Source organism: Taeniopygia guttata, chromosome 2, assembly GCF_048771995.1.
Source record: "Taeniopygia guttata chromosome 2, bTaeGut7.mat, whole genome shotgun sequence".
NCBI lineage: Eukaryota > Metazoa > Chordata > Aves > Passeriformes > Estrildidae > Taeniopygia > Taeniopygia guttata.
In genome coordinates this window covers 129298986-129321461 of record NC_133026.1, presented here as the reverse complement: position 1 = coordinate 129321461, position 22476 = coordinate 129298986, and the positions used below count along the sequence as shown (strand labels likewise).

The 22476-nt window shown below is 44.0% G+C and overlaps 1 protein-coding gene across 1 annotated transcript in view; it reads right to left on the bottom strand.

The window, feature by feature from the left end:
- Window positions 1-14714, bottom strand: part of SDC2 (syndecan 2) — a 59020-nt gene extending 44306 nt beyond the window's left edge. Inside the window, exon 1 of the mRNA XM_030266454.4 lies at window positions 14431-14714. Coding sequence (XP_030122314.1) covers window positions 14431-14490 — 60 coding nt within the window. The 5' untranslated portion in view covers window positions 14491-14714. The remainder of the gene's footprint in view (window positions 1-14430) is intronic.
- Between the last annotated feature and the right edge of the window lie 7762 nt (window positions 14715-22476).

Sequence of the window (22476 nt, the reverse complement as noted above, 5' to 3'; positions counted from 1 at the left end):
TTAGAACAACTCTCCATTTTCCTTGGTTTGTTCCTCCTCCATTGGAAGATGTCTCCTCATGGAGAAAATCAGCCTTACAGTTTCAGATTCTGCTTACACTTTAAAGCAAAAAAAAATTCAAGTATTTGGACAATAGGGACATGTGGGGTCTCTGCTGCACAAGCAGGGACTTGGCACACCCCAGCCATCCTCCTGCAAAGGTTAAATAGCTCCCCAGGAAAGCCAGGATGCATCACCCAGTCTTCTGCTGATGGGCAATTTGCTACTGGGGCGCCTCATGCTCCAGATCTTTTATGAGCAAAAATTATGAGGTATCAAACTTGTTTGTCAGATCTTCATGCTCTCTCGGTACTAAGCAGTTTCTCCACTTCAAAATGAATGTCTTCCAAGAGTCTCTGCAGAGCATAGGCTTCATTCAAGTTAGGTGTGACTGAGAAAAGATAAAAGGATAAACTAGGTCTTTGTAACAGCTGAGCAGATGAAACCCAGAAAACATTAAGTTCACACTCTGACAGTAACTTAAATCTCATCCCTTTTCTTTGCTCTGACTGGAGTACCAGCCCAGTGCAGAGTATGCTCAGTTGCATACTCTAAACTCTGGAAACATTTCACGTAATTGACCACAAATGAAGTAACACAGATGTGCTTTTCTGTAAGCTGGAGAAGCTCTTTGGTCAGGGGAAGGTGGGTTTTCAGTCACACTGGCAGTGCAGAGGACCAGGAGGGCTGCATGGAGGGAACAAGGAAGGAGTCTCCTGCAAACTCTGCAGCTGGAGGCTGCCCAGCTTCCCTCCTGTTGCAGCCAGCTATTAAAATATACTCAGTGAAACTCCCTAGTGCACTTTTTCAGACATGTGTGAGTCAAGTTTGACTCAAGATGACTTTCTCAGAGTCCTTTACTTCTTCTTGCCTTTCCTGACCCGAGAGGGGATGTGGCAGTTGGAGGTTACAGCTAAAGCTATGCTTTCTGTACAGTGCAGCTCAGCAATTAGATTATTCTTGGCTTTACCTGCTGCAATTTTTAAGTCTCTTATTCTTCTGTCTCTACAGATTCAGGCTTCCCAGTTCAATCTCCCATCTTCTCATACAGACCCTTCCTCAGGTGCCACAGAAAGGGTCCCTCTGCCTCAAAAGAAACCACAGCTTACAGCCCTCTGACTGCTCTCAGAATAAGCCTCAGGCAGGCCAAACACAAATTCTTTCTGAAAGAGTGAATATTAAGAAAAGGCTTTGTACCAGATGATTATTCCCAAAACTTTACTCCAAGTCCCACAATAAAGACCAGGACCAGAATATTCTAATAGTCTCATTTATCCCATTCTTTCATATAAACTTCTTCCCTACACAGGCCTGCCCTTCATTACTAGAAATAAACTGCACCCAAACCTCAGCAAGGTATTTTGGTGGTTTTTTTCTGTGGGTAAGACACCCATATGAGTTTTTGTTTAAAATAAAATAAACTGGTATTATTCAAAGGGAGGTTAAAATAGAGCTCAGAGGGGGCTCTCCTGAGCCTGCTCCTCAAACAAGGCTTCTCCTGTACAGACCATCAAGGCTATCTCAAGAAGAACCTCCCATTTTTCACCCCTGAGTATGTCAAAGTGTGTCAGCTTAAGAAGCCAAAGAAAGAAACGGTTACTTAAGGGCAAGTGCAAATACCTTGAAGGGGTGGGAGTGAATCAGGGTTGGGTTAACAGGTTGTTCACTGCACAGGGTATGGAGAGGTGTGCATCCACACAGCAGCTGCTGAGCCACAGATAATCCCAGCCCTCCCTGTGCCAGGCTCAGCATCTCCAGAGGGAGCACAAGCACCCGGGGAGAAACCATTTCCCTCCCAGCACTGCAGGCCTTGAGCATAGTCATCAGCTCACACACTCCTTTGCACTCTTGGGGTAGCAACACTCAACATTTTCCCCTCTGGTATCCATGGAGAGAGATTAGCACTCCTGTATTTCATTAGCCATGAGTGATAAGTAATCCACCAACTTCTGGAAAGAGTAAAAACACTGAGGAATATATTTGGTGAGGATCTGTTGAATGGTTGGGGTATTTTATTTCAGTACAGCATAAGGAAAGCAGCTGTCACCTTGATTATAGTGCCCTCGGTAATCTGACACTTCAGTTAGTCTCCCAAGTTCAGACGGCTCCCCCTCCTCCGTTTCAGTGAACACAGTTACTGATCACTTAAACAGACAAATGGTGATTTGCACAAAATAAGTTTTGAAGTGAGGCTGTAGATCAGAGGAGGAGCAATTTGCACCCATGATTCCCATCCTTCCACAGTCAGAAGGGAGAACACAGAAGTCTTCCAAGAAAATCCAAAGAACAGAGAGAAATGCCAAGCTGCAACATTTGGCTCCACACGCTCACTTTCCAAAAAGCAAAGGGGACGAGGGATGCAGTGCTCAAATTATCCATGTCTGCTTAAACGCTTGGTTTGCATGCTCCAGTGCTGTCGAACAGACACAGCTGATGAGCCAAAGATGGAATTAGCATCCCTGATACAGCAACTCTTTTCCAGCCCAAACCAGTCACCTCCAGGCTTCTCCTTTAATTAAGGTCTGGCCAAGACATGTCAGCAGTCCAGCATCCCCTTCCTGCCAACAGCTCTGCCAATACTTTGGTCACTCACAACCAACTCCTCCCCACTCCCTCTTTTTCACTGCTGTGAGCTGAGTGAGCAGAAGGATTCCTGAGAGTGGGCAAAGGCCCAGAGTCAGCCCAGATTTTCATCTACCTTTTCTTCTGCTCTTGGATCTTGTACTTGCAACATGAGACTGAAGAGCAGTGCCAATGCTAACAGTTACCTTTTGTGCCTGATAGCACAAAAGCAGCAGAAGGGAAAAGAAAAATTCAGTCTAATGAGGTTGGAAGCACAAGAGATTGCCTAGAAAAAGATAACAAATAAATAACTTACGGTATAAATTACAGTTAAGTGCACTACAGTTACCATGTACTGTGCAGTATTGTTCAGAAATATCACCAGCACAAGTAAAAACACCCCACACACAGAACAAAAAGCAACACTTCTGGTAGGAAACTGGTAGTCTTACACCACCACTGTGGTGATAATGGCATGAGAAATTGTACAAGTGACAGGTCAGACAAAATTTAACAGAGCAACACAAACTGAAGGCTTTTATCTTCTGATAGAAACAGTCTGCACCAACACAGAACATAACACAGAGCACTGCCCATCCCTGCAGTACACTCTATTTTGGCACTGTTGAAAAATAAACTTTTCTCCCCATTTTATTTTGAAGACAAAAGTCCATTAAGACATGTCTTACATCTGCTTTGATTTATCCACAGGAAAGTCAGAGCACTTATGCTTTATGCTTTAACTGATAAATTTACATAGCTACATGGACAATGCCTTATAATTTAATGATCTATTTACCTTGAAAAGAAAGCAAACCTTTATTTATAAGCTGCTTTACATTTTAGAGGTTTTCACTAAAATAGAAGTTCAGCATAATACGAAGCCTTTACTCACAGGTACAGATCCAGCACTGAAGTTCAATTAATCACAAAAAATAAAAAATTAATCCAGCAAATAAAAAGAAGTCTTAAAGAAAGCTAACTGACAACGGCAAAACACAGGAGGACATATCTCTGATAAACTGAACGTCTCTTCTGTTAAACTGAGCACTATATTTACCACCTGGCCTGCAAGGGTTGCTTTTATTCAAAAGCTCTGCAGTAAAATACATGCACGTGTACAGGATGAAGACTTTATCATTGAAACCTTCTGCAAGAAATTAGGGGAATGAGAAAGACTCACACACTTCTGCAGCAAAATTAGGTCAGGACGCCTTTGAACGGCTCCATTTGAAGGCTGTGCCAGACTTCAGATCAAATACTTTTTAGTGCATTAGACCCAACGGCTTAAGAGACGAACTTCTATACTGCTGATAATTATTACTGGTATTATGCATTGCTGCTTCCCTCTCCACCTGTGGATAATTATAAATAGCCTAGATTTTCCAGTCCCTGACATATGCCACTTGGTTAATAGCACTTCCAAAACCTATGCTTTATAACCACAGGTCACACATTTCAAATATGACAACCATGTAACTCCACAGAGATTGCTAAATCATGACTTGCCCCACACATGCTCTTATCTAAATGTTCCCTGAATATACAGAGATGGCTAAATGGCATTAGCATCACAGTAATTAATGATGTGAAGCTGTAAAGTGCCAAGCTGGTGATTCAAATGCAAACCTGCCTCTGACCTCCTGTGCCTAGGTACAGCCCTGGACTGTGCAACCAGAGAATATCACTGCCAATGGCTCTGTCACCTCCTGATGGGGCTGGTGCCCTCCTCCATGCCAGTTCTTGCTCTTGATGGCCTTCAGGCTATCTGCAAATAAAACACAGTCCAGCTGGGAGGGAAAAGGCCAAGGAAATGTCCCCAGATATATCAGGCAGTTAATTATACACTTCTTCCCTGCTCAGCTTTACTGTTCACACTCTGAGGTATAGGCAATAGAGCCTACCAGATCCATATCCAGTCATGTTTGTGCAAATTTTCATTAAAGAATCAATTTATAAATAACCTACAACAACGCCCAAACCTCAAAACTATTTCATCACGTCATTCAGAATTTTAAGCCTTTAAAAATTCAGACTTTTCCTCAGGTTTTCTAAGCTCTTAAAATTCACAGCTGAATTCACTCTAGCAAGCTTGGTCCTTGGGAGGGTTGTTAAGATACACCAAAACATCCTACTCCAGTTTCCTACTGCTCATTTTGCTCTTCTGTTAGGTGACACTACTAATTGTACAGCTGCTACAGCTAGCTGCCAGAGACTGCTCTAAGGAGGTTTTCCAATTAGATTAGCTGAATTGAATAATGAGAGAGAGAGAGAGAGAGATTAACTTTTTCTGTGCATCTCTAGGAAGCCATAGAGAAATCTCCAAAAATACTCTTGCTAATCCTCCCTTAGGACCCCTCCTCTCTGATTACAAAAACAGAAATGCCATGTGAGCAACTTTACTATGTGGGAACTGTGCCAGCTCTGACTGTCTGTACAGCAACAACCTTCATGACAAGGGATCCTACCTACTTTTTTTAAGAATGACAGTGGCTGCCAGATGTTCTCCTCAGTCCTCATCAGGTTCCTCAAGTCAAATACATTTACCCATGTAGACCAGAGGAGGCAAGCCTCAAATTACCATGTGAGGTAAAACAACAAGAAATTGCAAAGAAGCATCACAGAGACTGCTGCCTGTACATTACAGAACCACCACATTTCTTTCCCTACAGTAAGGGGATTTTTTGTCATAACCTAAAGCTTCCAAATTCTTTCAGTGCAGATAGAGAAGGTCAGAGGAGAAAACTCAAAAATTAAATACTGACTAGCACATGAAGTCAGTAGAATCACAAAATTTTCAGAAACCCAGAACACTTCTTTAATCCACAGACAACATTAATAGTTCTCCAAAACAGTATAAGAAGATCTACATCTCTATTAAGTTTATGCCACCAGGCAGAAGACCAATTCAAAGTGTCCACCAGAGGAGGCCTACATCAAGATGCCAAGTCAGCAGCTTTTGGTTAAATAGGAGAGATATGGTCAAGCAACATTAGTGTAAGCACAAAACCCAAACCAGCCAAGGGTAGAATAAGTTTTTCAGACTGTAAATTATTGTAAGAACAAAAACAAAATAAAAGAAAGGTAACTTCCCTTTTCTAATGCCCTACAGTTGTGAAACAGACAAGAAATGGCATTTTCATGGCAGCAATACTGTTAAGAGTATTGTCTCAAACCATTTTGAATCAAATGCTCTGTGTTACCAGGAGCTCAGAAGTTCTCTCCATCAGGGAAAGCCAATGGCATGGGCACACGACTGCCTCTTCACTGCAGCAGAAAGGCTATTTATTACTGAGCCTGAGCCCCGGCAAAGGCAGAGATCCCCCTTGCAGACACAGGCCTGCTCTTCAACAGGGCATGGCTGGCTGGGCTGAACAGCACCAGAGAAAAACCTCTGCAATAGGCAGTATGACTGGAGACAACAAGTTAACTCAACTTCAAGGTCCTGTCTCCTCTAGAACCCGCAGACTTTAAGGAGGCAAGTCTGTTTCTACCAGGTGGCCAGGGAACCTACTTTCCTCACCCTCAAACACTGCACAATGAGATCATCAAGCAACACTGAGATGTCAAAACATTACCCAAACACAAATCATGAGTCTTCATTATTTAAGGCTGTGAAATAATGTATCTCTTTATAGTCAGTTATCAGACTTGCTTTGCTCCTTCTTCCAACACCTTCATGGCATTCCTCCCCTCTGCACACCAACGGATGCTCTGTGCTGCAGGAAGGACCACAGCTCCTACCAGAAGAGCAAAAACCATCTCATGGTTTGCCCGAGGGCTTGGTCACTGCCACCAAATTCTCTGGAAATTTCTGGAGACATCTGTCATGCTTCTGTGCAGCAGACAGACATGTTCACTGAAATATTTTGGTCAAAAGCCATAAAAAGGCAAATTCAGTTGCAATACAGACAGATAATTTCTCCTGACCCAGGAGTCCATTCGGGTCACAGCAGCTCTAGTGGGACCTCCCAGCCTCGTCAGGTCTATGCTACAGATCTATGCTAACCACTATTCCCATTTTTTCTTTTTAGACTTAATTTTTCCAATTTGTTCACATTTTGCAGTGATGACCATACCTATCCCCTTACCAGGGCTTTGAGGGCAGAGAAAAGGCTGTGTTGAAGAATCAAACCAAAAGCACCAATGGGAACTAATGAGGATCAAATCACACACATGGGGGAAAATTTATGAAACTGCTGTTTTAAATTACAAGTGAAGAAACAAGAAATAAAATGGAAAGAACACCTTTTGTTTAAGGCTTTTCTTCCTGGTAAGTAAAGTCAGAGAGGCTGCCCCTTTCACACTAATTCAGGCCAAGAAAATTAACAACACAATTTTGAGAGAAATTTTGTTCTGTTTATTTACCTGGGAAACATGTTCTCTGGGGCATTTCTTGTCCTGATGTTTGAAAGATACACACACAACAGAATAAAAAAAATAAAATATATGTAAAATAGAGCTCCATATAGAATAAATTTCTATATAAAACACATGAACACACAGTGTCAAAGACCTTTCAAGCTAGAACTGCAACAGCTGGAAAGAGATCAGTGTTGAATGCTCTATGAAAGACAGTTTCTGTGAACACATCATTTCAAAAGTACTCCAAGAGATTTCATTTCATGACATTTTAGACATCACATTAAAAAAAAAAATCAGCCTTCATGGATGAGAAATAATCAAAGAGCACATGTCTGGAAAATCATAAACGGCTTCACCAAATCAAGAATTTGGAATATACACATGGCACTTTAATAACTTTTCCCGTCTATCTCCAGGACTAGCCATTTTTCTTGTTACAACATAAAGAAGGAGACTTGTGAGTTGCAGATGTTACATATGCTTAAGCTACCAATTATTCTGAAGCATTAATCTTCTAAATTTGGATGCTGCCTTGTCAGTTCCTGAGACCTTTACACCTTCTCTCAATGACATTTACCCAAGCCCGTAGCTAACACAACCAAATTCCACACATGCTGTTCATGGATGCTCCTGCTCCTTGCTGGACAGTGCTTGCACTGCCACCACCAGCAAGTACCAAGTGCCTCTGAGCTCCTAAACAGGAGAAGATTCAGTCCACAGACAGGACAGGACCTAAAGGTTCAGCAATCTGCAGTCCACAAAAATTGTAAAATCTTGCTTCTCAGCAGCATTATCTCATGCACATCCTTGCTGTAGGAATTACACATTATTATTATTATTATTATTATTATTTATAGGACTAAGATGTATCTATTTTTATTTATGCAATGTCACAAATTTTTATTCAATGGAAGCTCAATTTCTGGCTGTCCCAAGGATGGTATGTTTCCATTACTATGAACTACCTTCACGTTTCTGCTTTGCTTCCCTTGCAGGTTTTCATTTTGAATTATAAGAACACCACTAATGTCACACCTCAGTGACTACATATTAGAACATGCAACAGCACTTGAAAAGGATTTGAATGGAGAGGCTTTGTGGATGCTTTCACCTGGTAATCAGTTTAAGTGACATACTGATTCTGGAATCTCCATATCCAGAGTGAGCACAAATAAACAACCTGGAAAAGGAAGAATCTGATTCCTGGACATCACTCATCTCCGCAGCCTGCAATGTACACCATGTATTCAAACCCATTTCTAGCCTTCTCCTGCAGACCCCAGTCCAAAAAGCAAACAGGACTCAGCTCTTAAAGACAAAAGATATCACGTGGGAGGGGTTTGGCTGTACCCTTCAGGCTGTACCCTTCAGGTACTGTGTCCAGCCAGCTACTCCTGCAGATACTGAAGAGTCAACACAGCTGGAATTAATACAGCTCAGCCCAGAGAAAGAGGAAAGCTTGCTTCTACTTGTATAGTTAATGGAAGGACAGAAGCAGACATACGAGAAGAGATCCTGTCGAAGGCGGAAGAGGAAAGACCTGGTTAGGTTATTCATTCATGTGGCAGCAAGTATGATGTCTTTTTTTGTTCTCTATTGAAGCATCCTTAGTAGTCTTGAGGCTACACTGGTCAAGCACCCAACTTCTCCCAGGGAAGTACTTAATCTCCCAGGCTATATTACTTTGGCAGCACTCTTTCCTACATCTCTGTGAGAGTCAGTCCTCTCAGTCCACACAGACTGAAATACACTTCAAATAACAAGGATGGGTCACCTCACACTGATCTCAAAGGTGACAAGTGACTTCCATTAGTGTGGAAGCACCTCTAGAGAAAATTATGCTTTATTATGGCTAATCAAAGGATGCCTGACAAAAGATGTCTGACAACATAATATTTAAATATAGACAATATATTCTGGTTGGTAATCACAATGCTGGCTTCTGAACATTTTGATTCTGTGCCTGTGTATACCACAGGCTATTTGACCTTCTGCAAGTCTCTTTGTCTCCTTACTATTAATAAAAGTACAATGTATTTATCTTCACCCTCACAACTCAAACACAGCCAAACAGGTTTTTATTTGAACTTCCCCAAATGAATTCACCTTGGGAACAAAACAATTTAGCTTAGAAGGGAGATTTCTGAAGAAGTTGTTTATATATAAGCTAAAAATAGTGATTTAAGATGGAGCGGCCAGCTCAGGTTTTAGTTAAGCAGAGCTTATATATACTACACTCTAATAGCCTATCTACGGACAAGGCCAATTTCTGCAGATTCATCACCACTCTATTAGTCATTATTTCACTTTAAATTAAACTCCTGCTTGAGACATCAACAAAAATAATTTGCCCAACGCAAATGCACTTGTTGCAAATGGCTGTTAAATGCTACATTTTCTCCCAGTGCAATCAGTATTCCAGTACTTCTGAGGATTACATGTATTCTGTTTTTCTGCCTAAATATCTAGTATGCTTTTAAAAGTATCCCCCAGGGCTGAGCTAATCAAGAAAACAACATACATACAGAGAACTGTCATTATTAGAGGGTCAAACACCAATGCAATCTGTACTCCAGAGCTTGCAAATTATACTTCAATGTGAGCAGGAGAAATAATGTTCCCAAATCATTGAAGAGTGTCATATAATCTATGAATAAATTACTAGTTCTGAAAAGATTATAGATAGCAATTTATTATCATCTTGTAAGCTTGAACTGAAGATAACCAAACAACAAGCTGTTCACAGAAGAGCCTCCAGTAATTTTCTCATGCTTCCTACAACACCGACGGCGAAGTGACTTGAATGTGGACCAAAATCACTTGCTCATGACTTGTGCATCCTCTCTCAAATGCAGCAGCACAGAGGGCATCTTTATGATTCAGATTCAAGTAGGGTCTTATATGAGGCCTCAAATAAGCTTGCCAATCTCAAACACAACATTTATGTTGAAAATCATAGTCTATCAAATCTATTCAGAAGACAAAAGAGCACTTCTCCATAACTAGACAAGAGCTCTTTGTTCAGCCATTGAGCCTTACTAAAGCCTGCAATTCTTTGCCATAAGCAAGATGTTTAAATTGCTCAATGGCAAAAGTCAATTTGGTGAGAAAATGTAATGAATAAATGCCATCCATATGCCTATGTTTGACATTTTATAAAGACAAGTCGCCACAAAGAGCAGTGCAAATGGAGAACTCTGCAAATGACTGGCTCCTCTGCAGGCTCTTCTCCAAGCTCAAGAAGCACTGCCAAAATGCCACGTTCCCCACCAAGGATGGCAGGCAGCTCTCCACCATCCACCCCACCCTCCCAGAGGCATTAGATCATGGCTGCATGTTTGACATGTGACTTCTCATAACCTGCACCTCTACTAGTCAAAAAATTAGTCCTTTATCTTGTCATCCTGCAATTACACTTAATTTAGGACTACAGAAACTTGGATCCATCCAATTTCCAAACAAATTCCAGACTTACTGCACACTCTCTAAAGTCCACCATCTTTATTTCATTAGCTACAGTAACTACCTCAAACCTACCACAGAGGTGTTATCTGCCCAAAAACCTCGATCCCAGCAGCCAACTTCAAACCCTAAGATATTTGTCGTGACTTGCTCCTGAAGCTGATGCTCTCATATACTTCCTTGATAAGGATCTAGGAAAAAATGCAGAGAAAACATCTCTGCACTTCAGGCCTCAATACTAAATCAGTTCCAATGCAGACCTCAGGGCTAAGATGTTAAAAAGAGGAACTTCAGCGTTTGATCTGGGCTCAAGATTCATCTGTTCTTTAATTTTTAAACTATAATCTAACCTGGGACAGAAACCCATTTTCAAAAAGTGGCTCCTGAGAACACCCATCTAAGGGGTGGCTGTAATACCCAAGACTGGTAGCAAACCCCAGAATTTCCAGTGCATGGCAGTGCAGGCAGAACCCAGAAGTTCAGTCAGAGCAAGGGAAGCAGACATAGCAGATTCCAGGTATTGCCAAACCACAAAAAGCAATGGATGAACAGTTATTAATTCTACAGTGAGAAGAAAAGGTACATGTGAATTGAAGGTGGGTAGAAATAAATGAAGACTGAAAATACTTCCTTCACTGGAACTTATTTGACAAAGCAAATTTAACACAGATAGGAGAGACACATACAGCATATAAATCTAAATACCAGCTATCTCTTCAGCCCTTCTTTTCCACTACTTACCACCTCTGAATCTAACTGCCTTGTTCAAAAAAACAGTTATTCTCTCCAACACACTATCAATTTTCCAAATTCCAAAACCAAAGTAACCATTAGAAACAAAGGTAGGAAAACTACAGCATCATGATTCTCAAATACTATATACTTCTGAAAAATATACTAAATATCACCCTTGGATCATCTTCCAATTATTATATTTATGCCAACAACTCAGCGGTCAGATGCTTACACAAGAAACCGAAAGGCCACTCAGGTGATGCCCCAATGCTCTGTTTCACTGAAAGTCCCAAATCTAGACCCACATGCATGTATTGATGATGTGAAGCAGTCTCCAGACTCCAGAAGCTTCCCAGGGAGAGATGGACTCAACCTTCTGTGAGGAGAGCAGCACGGTAACACTGCAGTATGCAGCACAACCTGCTAGCCAGCAAAGTTTCTCAATGTGCACTTGGGCATGCAGAGAGGATCTGACTGTCACACAAGCTCTGGAAAACCATTTGTCCCACTGCTGCAAACTAGAACAAAACGGAAACGTTTATCAGCCTCTTCTGAATGAGAGCTGACAACTACAGCTGGATACTTGGCACTGCTCTCTGGTGCTATTAAAATCAGCAAAAGCTGGCTCCCAACATCATCAGGGCTCAGGGGTTCAACCTTTTAAAAGGTGCATCAGGCCTCTCACTCAGTTTTCCTTTTCTTTCCAATAGTTTCATGTCACTGTCTTTCCCTCTCTTATAAGCAAACCAAGAAACTTTCAAGGTAGCTAGAAAACACACTTTTTGCCATTCAGCCAAGCCTGGGTGAATGCCCCATGTTCTTTAGGACCCCATAGGTTAACAGAACCCACTGTAATCTGACATCTCACTGCACACTGCGCTGATGGCAGCAAACCACTCCTCAAGCCCCAGCTGCAATCCACCAGCTTTGGTGTGGGTACCACTTGCCACCATGTGCAGGCTGGCACTAACAGGTTGGGCTCCATCTCTCGCTCTCCATCTCAGCCCGGTCCCGAAGCAGCTGCTCCCCGGGGGAGCTGGCAGGGCACAGCAGAGCACAGCTGCGGCGCGACAGCCCACACAGCACACAGAGCACGCACCCAGCACCGACACTCCACTCCCGTCGTCCTTCGGCGGCAGGTCTCACTTCCAGGACATTCTTAACACAGTGCTAACATCTCCTTGGCCCACCCCAATAAAAGTGTTGGTTGGTGATGTGGACCAAACACAGGGAATTCATAGCTTTAAGAAACAAAATCTTCTGCAGCTTCCTGCTCCTCTGCTCAGAAGACTCATGGATAATTAACTTCATCAGAAACAAGATTTTTACCTTATAGTTTTGTCTAAATAATGATAATAAATAGTAGAAACTAAAAACATGAAGAAATTTAGAGCTAAATCCATTTGATAGTGGTCTGGAGAGTCGGGAGGGTTTTTTTAAGCATCCATATAGAATTCCTCTTATGACAAGGACAGACTTCTGCAGAGAACACAGTTTTGGCATCTGTCTTTTCCCAGAGACTGGTCTACAAAATCCTATCTTAAGGGACCATGAAGCTGCTGCCAGGCGCAGTTAAAGGAAAAAGAAGGGAGGTGAAAGAAAAGGGAAAAGACCAACCTCCTTTTACTTTTTCAGTCCCTCCACAACTTTCTGGCAGCAGTAAGGGCGCTGCAGCAGAGCCAGGCAGGCTCCCCCCACCTCGCTCTCCCCACTGCCCCCTGAACCACACCGCACGGGATGTGCCCCAACAACCCACCACACACTGCCACAGTCTGTTCATCCTAAGGCAAAAACCCATCAAACTTAATACTCTGCTAATTACTGTGGCAGTTTAATAGCTACCCCACCATCAGAGAACTTCGTACTAACAGCATTTCTATAAAATTAAAGGATATTGTAGCTCATTAGGCAAGGGTGTTTCTGCAGCACAGTTATACTTAGCGGAAACAAAGGTCAGTGTTCTACCCAACCCTTTTTTAATCAGTCTTTAAGAAAGTGTTTTGCCATTGTACCCTTAGAAATCCCTAATGGTGAGCCAGATTTTATGAAGGCTGTGACTTGGCTAATTTATACAACAGCTAGAGAACTTCAAAAGTTAACCCAAGCTAGTGACGTTATTTAGTTCAGTGAAGCGGCTCATTTTAATTGGATTAAATTGTCTTTTTTTTCTTTTTATTTCATATTGAAACCTCAATTTATCATTTCCTAATATTTGCCCAAACACTGCATTAGTGTCATTGTGCATACCCCTTCCCTCAAGACAAGCTCAGATCCACAGACTGAAAAGACCAAAACCCTCTGGCCGGTCCTCGCCGGCTCCTGCCACGAAAGGGTGGGAGGTTCGCCGGAGAGAGGCTTTCCCAGAGGTACAAATCCCAGCAACTGAGCTAACTGCATTAAGCACAGGGCCCGGTTAGCGAATACACTCGTGGCACGGAAAAAGTGTAAACAGCAGCATTATCCCGAGCACCTCGCGAGGTACACGGGGAAGGGCGGCCGGGTGCGCAGCAGGCTCGGGCTCCGCGGAGCCGGGACCGGGGGCTGGCCGGGAAGCCCGCAAGGCGATCTGCCTGAGGGGTCTGGGAGGTCCTGAGCAGCGCAGCCAGGCTTTGCTGCCTTTTTTCTCATTTTAGCCACGGGCCGTGAGGAGTGGATTTTGCAAGGGACGCTCCCGCCTCACGGCCCGCGAAGCCGGGGGAGGCGGCGATGTCCCCGGGCGGCCGCTCGGACACGGGGCAGCCCGGCGGCTCCCGGCGCTGCCGCGGGACGGGCTTCAAGTCCCCGCTGCCGGACCCAGCCCCGCGCCGCGGCCCCTCGGGCGCCCCTCCTCCGGAGAGGCAGGGAGAGAGGCACCGGGGGGGCTCCGGGGCCGGCTGGCGGCTGGGTCATCGCGGCAAACTTCGGCCGAGCTTCGCTGGAGGGCGGCACGGTGCTCCGCTGCGGCAGGGTGGTCCTCTCGGCTTCGTGAGGGAGTTCTGGGTTCTGTTGTTTTCTGGGGTTTTTTTGGGGGGGGTTGGTTTTTTTTTTGTTTTTTCGGAGGGGGGAAGGGGGTGTCTCTCATTCTTTTTTTTGGTGGGTTGGACGGAATGGTGCCTGCCATTTGCAGACGCTCAACTATCAACAGATGCCCCCCCGAGCCAGCCCAGCGCCCCGCGGACGGCGACGCAACGGGGCAAGCCTCGGGCTGCGCGCCCCGCGCTTGGCTGCCGCAGCCGAGGCGGCCGCCCTCGCCCCGTCCCGTCCCCTCCCCTCTGCCCCGGCACTCACCGGCTGCCCGGAGGCGCAGGCCACGAAGCTGACGGTGAGCGCCAGCCACACGCCCCGCATTATTCCCGCGGAGCCGGCGCGGCGGCCGCCGGGGGCCGGGCACAAAGGAGAAACCGGGGGCCGGCGGCGCTCGGCAGCGCCCGAGGGGCGCGGGGCAGGGCCGGTGGCGCCCCGGGTCCGGCCCGCCGCGCTCCTGCCGGGGGCTCCGCGCTCCGCTCCGGCGGGCCCGGTGCTCGCGGCGCTGGGGCGCGCGGGCTGCAGGCTGCGCGCTGCCGGCTCCGCCGCCCTCCCTCCGCCCCGAGTGCGCGGCGGCGGCGGCGCGGCTCCCAGTTAAACCCCGCAGAAATTCCTGCAGGATTACAACACAGATTGGCAGCTCCCCCAGCCAGTGGAAAGAAGCAGCGCGCCGCCACCGCCGGCTCTCGCCCCTCGCAAATTCAAGCAACTTTCCCCCCCCCCCTCCTCCTCCTCCCTCTCCTCCGCCCTCGTCTCCCCACTCTCATTCTCCCCCCGCCCCCCCAGTGGAAAACATGAGCAGCGCCGCGGACCGACTGGACCGACTATGAGGAGGCTGGCCCCGTATAAAATCGGGGACGTGGAAAGGCTCCCCCTAAGCAAGAGAAATCCGGCCGCGTGTTTTTAGCGCTGTGCTGCCGGGGTTCGCACCGCTGCTCCGCGCCACCCTCCTCGGGAAGCCTCGGTGGCAGCTTCAAGTGTCAGGAAAAAAGCAAAATGGAGGGGTCAAAATTCACGGGAAGAGGGGCTATCCCGAAAATGCCAGTTCATTGTGAATCCCTTAGCTTTTTGCCTCGGGTTTCTTTTTGTTTTAGCCTTTTCGCCCCCAACAAGAATACTAGAAACTTTTAAGGGTGAGGAGCGGCGAAGTCAGAAAGGGCTGCGATTTGTAGCTAGTTACATGGATCCAGAAGCTATGTCTTCAAAATAAATATTACAAGAATTGACAGCACTAAGAATGTGTGCTCCAGAAGCCAAAACAAGAAGTCTTGCTACAACTAGTCCATCGTATTTCTCAACTGGGGAAATGGTGCTTTTGAAGAGCTCAGGAGCCTCAGCCCGATCCACTTGCATATGCCAGCATGATTCCACCACTGAACGTGTACACACATGATGCCAGTCATTGGATATGGGAAAGGAGCAATAACCAGGAAAGCAAAATATATCAGTCTCACTTGCAAACTCGACTGGTGATTTAAGTCAGAAGGTAGCAAACAGTGTTTTATAGCCTGAATCAAATGGTCACAAGGACCATAATGTCTCTTTTGTTTGAGCAAAATCCATCTCTCTCAGAGGACCCGGGTCCTGGCAAGGGCAAGAAAAGCCCAAGGAGAAACCCTGGGGAGATGTTTTTCCCGGGAAGATGTTTTTCCATGCCCTTCACTTTGCTTACTTTGTGCTCTGTGAAGAACTTTGGCCAACAGGTTGTGTTGAGATCCCAACTGCCTCCCTTTGCCAGTCTGGTTGCCTTGCTATCAAAATAGGCATACCATGTAAGAAAATAAAATAATCTGGCACAAGCAGTCTCTCACTCCACTCATCACTCTCCCAGCCTCTCCCAGGCAAACACATCCCTGGCGATCCCTGTGCAGTGTGGGCGCAGTGGCTGAGTCTGTGCTGGGAAACAGCAGGACTCTTCTCCTCAGAGAGGGGCTGGCCATGCCTGGACTGCTTTTACTGTGTATAACGCGCTCCCAGGAATGTGATACCTCTCAGCAGTTACCACACTTGCTACTTCTAGATCCACCTTCTGGACATGCCATGTCATTGATTTTTAGGCTGGATTCCCCACTGCAATCCTACCAGATTTTCAGTGGTCTTTTCCTTGTTGATGTCACACACAGAGATTGTTTAATGTATTCCTTATATTAAGCAGATTGTTTAATATAATCTTTCTCCTTCAAAGTATGTTGCAAATACTTAAGACCTAATTCTGTGTATCCTCTTCCTTTGTAGGCAGCCAGATTTCAATTCGACTAAGCAACAATTTCAGCACTGTTAGATGTGGGTGAGTGAAGTACAGTGAAGCAAAATGAGTAAAACTCTGTTTGGGCAAAGTCTCACATAGGATCTCATGGGGTCTTACAGGCAGCCCAGTGTGCAGGGAGGGGAGAGATGAAGAGGTTGCAACTTGCAAAGAAGAAACAGAAAAAGCGTTCCTTAACAGTAGGAAAACAGAACACCACATTTGAAACAAATCACATAAAAGAGCAAATGTGAAGACAAAGACGCTGCATATGGGAAGCATCCTAAGGGTCACCAGACGCCAAGGGGCAGGTGATTTACTACATGAGGCTATTTATTTTAGCATTCTTGGACATTTTTTTAGCATTCTTTAACAGACGTCTTTTAACTTACAAACCAAGCTCAGCTTTATTTCCATGTTACAATGCATGATTATCAGAGTTTTACATACTTGGCAGAATCTATCACAGATCAAAATACCATCTGCAACAAGCAAAGAGAAGGCCTTCCTTAGGCATAGATGATGGCAACAAGTGGGCTCCTCGTGGTCCACCAGTGTACTTATGGGCAGTGTTCTTGAAGGATCTGGGGCTAAGACCTGCAAAACCTCCAGATCCTTAAGCCTCTGTGGGTGTGATGTCTGATGCCAAACATGAGGATAGACACAACACATTAATGCTAGAAGGAGCAGAACTAAAGACCAGAAGCCAGACAGATGATTATAAATAAGCATGAGGATTAAAAAATAGTAAGCTATTAACCCTTGTAGTTCACAGAAATAACAAAATATTGTCCTGCATCTCACTTACTCCCTCCCCACTCTCCTGAGTCTTCTGTCTGGGAGCACCATGCAGCGTTCAGAGCACTTCCACATGCATGAAGAAGCAGCTGCAGGCCTGGGCATTTCTTACACAGACTGTCAGGCAGTGTTCACTGTGTTGCCTTTGTGCCACCCTGGGTCCCTCCAGCCCTGCAGGGCACAGGCCACCCAGTCACCACACCAACATTGAGTCAAATCAGGCAGGAGTGGGATTCAGGGGAGATTAAGGGACAAACTTCACCAAAGGCCATTTTTTTTTCCAAAATATGTTATATGCTGAAAGGATGCAAGAAGAACTCAAGTATAATGTGTGCTGTGGGGTTATCAACTACAGAAGACTCACCAAATTTGAAAATTCAGTTTTAAGTCTCTCCTAAAGGGAGAGTTACTGGAATTTTAGGGAAGAGTCATAGTTAGAAATACGTGGGAACTGTGCAAGAAGCAAGTTGGGAAATCTCGGGAATAAGTTTCCAGCCTATGGCTGCCAAGGCACCATTGAGGATGAATGTGCATCACAATTTTCTGAGTGCCCAAGCATTCTTTTTTTCTTGGCCAATCCTGCAGGTGACTTGCACAACCAGCAGCACTAAGGAAAGACATCTACATGGAGATGGAGGAGAGTTCCTAACCATGCCATTTCTCCGTTAAGATTTGTTTTGTTTGGTTGAGAACGTTTGACCCAAAGCACAGCCCTGGGCCTCACACTGAAGTGGGTGACAAGATGGTGTTGACCAGAGCTGTTCATTATGTAAATGGCTGTTTTGTTGTATTTGTTGTATTTGAGCCCAGGACAGGGTAGCCTTGGCATCTCATTCAAAGATCATAAGAGGTTGCAAATTTTGTCAAATTATTCAGAGAGAGACGGAAGAGGAGAAATACAGCTGACCTTAAATCTGTTTGAAGCCACACTGACAATGACCTGAAAAAAAACTTGGTAAAATGTGTTGGTAGGACAGTTTAAAAAGGTTTATTGCCACATCCCCAAACTCCCAAATTTTATGCTTCTAACTTAAGAACAATAGAGCTGCTCATCTCTTCTATTAAAATATTTTTAAGTAATATACTTCTATGTAATATTTTTAAATGCAGTTGTGTTCATTTCTGCAGTATAATCTGAATTCAGGGATGTGGTAGAATGGGACTGGTACTCATGGGGTCATTGAACCACAGGAGAGGTGCCATGAATTTTTGGTAACACATCAATGAATGATTCTTTTCTGCATCAGTTTTTAACAGTGTAATTACATGAACATGCATCCTTCCTCAACAGGCTCTTGTTTTAAAGAGTAGGTCTTTTGAGCATCCCCAAAATACCTTAGGACATGCTTGCTTCTCTTTGATCCAGAGGCCTCTTTTGCTATACAGTTCCTGAATTATAGACATATGCAGATTATTTAATTTTTATTGTATCTATAGTTTATTTGGGTTAGATACGAAGTTCAAAACATGTCTGCACAAAACCAGGGATCCCTGATAGCTGAAACAACAGCACAGCAGGAGCTAAGGGCATTGCTGAGCAGCCAATGCTTGTTGTGTCTGCTGTGGCACTTCTGGGGCTGCACAGCTGGACTGTATGGGGTTTGTAATGATAGGCTTTATATGAATGCAGCAGAAAGTCTGAGCATGGCCTGCAACAGCTGACAACAGAAACATGCAGATGAAAAACTTTATTTTGTTCATTTTTCATAGACAAGTATAGTGGTAGGGAGACATAATAAGAAAAAAATGGCTGGCATTAAAGACAGAGCACAAGCAGCAGCCTCCTACGAGATGGTGGGTTGGGTGAAACAGTCTAGAAGTGTCCTGCACACGGGGCTGGTTTGTGTTTGTCACTCAGCAACAAAGGGAGTGAGTATCCACACAAAGAGACAGAGATGTGCACCTGGGCTGGGGGTTTTGCTCCAATGAGGGGATGCAGAGGGGGTGTGCAGGATGTGCAGCAGGGGGATCTAGAGTCATCTGTGCTCACTGAGAATGGTGTCACCCAGCCTTCCAGGAGAGCTTCTCTCAGAAAGTCCTGACCCCTACCTAGAGGGGAACATCTGAACCAGTCATTAATCCAGATTCAAAGATGGTCTTTACACCTGGCATTAAAGTCCAACCTTGGCAGCACTCCTGGAGCAGGGCTCATCCCCTGCCATTCAACAACTCTCTGAGTCTTTTAAACGTAAATATCCCAAGTGCCCATGGCAAATATCCCATGCCCAAGTGCCTTGCTGATTTAAGAATCTGTTTTCCAGGGTAGGTGCCTACCAGGAACCATAAGTAAAGTGAATGACACAATACTGATGGCTAGAACTACCAAAAATTATAAAACTTGGCCAAAACCCACTTCTGTACTGTGTACAGAAGCTTTGTCTTTGGACATTAAATGCAGTAAGAAACTCAGTGTCACTTTGTGCTTGATGTCACTTTGGCCTCCTCAACAGGGTAAAATTTACCACTCTGACAATTCTAGCCAAGGCTATTGATGGTGCCTCTTTTTTTCTTTTCTTTTTTTTTTTTTTTAATTAGGACAAAACGTACCTTTAAAATAGGAAAGGTATTTCTTTGTCTCTGAAAGTTCTATTTAGAGCCATGGCTCAGTATTTGCCTGAGACATTTGCCTACCTAAAAGTGTCTCATATGTGATGATCTCTGAAAATGAAACGCATTGTTGATTTAGTTTATAATCACAAAAGATGATATCATAGTTAAGGTTTCTGTGCAGTACATCACGAGAAAAATACAGAAGGGTTGGATTGAAATAGATTTTAATACTGCAAGGTATACTGCTCAAGTTAATGAAAGTCAGACATATATTTGGCTGCTGTTGCTAACTGAATAATACAAGTAATTACAGAAGCATCTATTCAATTCCTGATGAACATGAGTAATTTCCATTATCTTAAAATGTGTGGGAGTTATGAATTAGAGGTGCAGTGATTGCCCAACACTTTTTCATTATTATATCTTGTTGTCAGTTGCTTATACATTTGCCAAAGTTTAATGCAGCAAGCTGAAATTTCCTATACTGGTATCAGCCTCCAGCTGACTTAATTTGTTTCATTTTATTTTTGTTTTTCAAATTTTATCAAGAATGCTGCATCTGTTTCCAAGAGCAAGGTTAGGAGAAAGTATGTTATTTTGTCTATAGTAATGCACATTCCCTCCAAAATTTCCCTAAGAAGTTTTACCTCCATGCATGGAAAGAAAGCACAAAAAATTTGGCAAAAAAAGTCAACCAAACACCAGAAATTTTCTTTTCAACACATTTAGGAAATTATTCACAGCTTTGGACCATGTCTAAGCATTAATTTCTTTGCAGTTTATACATGCTCAGTAGAGACTTGTTAAATTCTGACATGTAAAAATCCCATCTAGGCCAGACATGTTCCAGGTCAGAGCTATAGGAATCTTTCTGTGCTTGGTATCCAAATAAAAGGACTGTAGAGTTCCCTTTGGCACTTGTGAGACAAGGTCTGCTGTGTGTGCCTGTGCAACAAGGGGAATGAGAGGGGAATTTGGTTTACTCATGGAGGAATAAAGAGAGATTCAGCAGTTGTAAGAGTTGGAGACTGAAGAAGAAGAGGAGGAGGGATGTAGGGGGGAATATAGGGAGGGAGAAGGACAGGAGTGAGGGTAGAAGCAGGCATTGGCACAGAGGGGCAAATGTTAGGACATCAGGCCCATGGTAGGTGATACCCATGGGGGCAGCAAGGGAGGAAAGCAGGACCATGCAGTGTCTGGGGTGGCTGGGAGGAGAAGGGGAAGGATACAGTCCTGACCAAGACAAGATGATAACTTCCATCATTGAATAACTGCGTTCTCCTCCAGACCTTGAAATTGCACTGCCAGACGTAAGGCACCATCTTCCTTTGCTGTCAGCAAATAGCAAAGGGAAGATGTCTGTCAGCCCCAATGCTCTTCATTGGCTGATCAGTATAAATAATAGGCTTTTCAGTGAGAGATAATGTTGCCAGTAAGATCCACGGAGCAGTAAGATCTGTGCGGTACTTTGTTGCAGAAATTTAAGGCTATGGACACAATGACACAGATGACTATAATTAAAGATGGTATCAAAAAGCATTAGTTGCAAGGACAACCTTAATTTTGATTTTTCTCAACTTCAAGCGCTTTGTTTCATAGCTTAAATGTTTTTATATATAGCAAAAAAATTCTTCATGCTGTTCTCAATACATAATGCCCAACATGTCCCACTTAACTAATTTCTGTTGTCTGGCCCTGGAAATCTGTACCTATATGAGTAATGCTTGCACACATGAAAAAAAATCACCAGAATTAGCTGACACCACTTATCACCTCCTAATTTAGGAGAGTAAACAGATCCTGAAGTACTTGCCCATTTAATTCACTGAACATGCTAAAATTAGTCCAGATTTGTGTGTAATTAATGAAAGTATTTTAAAACAGTATCTGCTACCTCTTGCGTGCTCCTACTTTGTTGTTCAGATATAAATATATTCTTAATAAACATATATTCCAACAGCAAGTGAGTATCTGTCTATGTCAAGCCTTATCACAGCTATCTGGGTTTTTTGCATTTTTGTTTCTCTCTCTGTTGGTGTCGCTTTTACCTTCTCAGGATGGAACTGGATCCACAGCCAAAAGAATGAAATAAAGATGTGTCCAGGTTGTGCATGTTTCAGCATATTTATTTCAACTTCAGGATATACATCCTGTGAGCATCAAAACAAATTAGTCTACAGTACAAGGAGAGTCTATGGTCTGGCTGTTTTCAAGAGAAAATGCAGCTGGACATTTCGTGGTAGAGAAAAAACTTCATTTTCCTGCAGCAAGCTTTTATTTTTTGAGTCTAATTGCAAACTCCTTAGGTATGTAGAAAAAGCTGTTTATTAGGGGTGAAATGAAATAATAACCACTGTCCCTCAGAGCTTGTAGAACAGTCTCCTGGGAAGTCTGGTACCCGGGTGAGAAGAACCACCACCTACTGCCATGAGATGGGGCGGTGTGGGGCTTCTCCTGGCTGGAGTATCCCTCATTTCAGGGTTCTTAAATCAGGGTAGTTAGTACACACGTTCTCAATAATGACCAGCTTTCTAAGATAGTAAAATGGCAATTATGCAGGGCTGCTAGCAAAGAATAGATTCTGAATGAGAGAAAATTAGTTCAAAGCATGTGATTAAATAGTGGTAGGCTTAAGGTCTTAATTCTCAACTCCCACTATGCGAAGCAGGAGTAACTCATTTCTAGTCAGTGAAGCTACAGAGATGTAAAGCAGCATT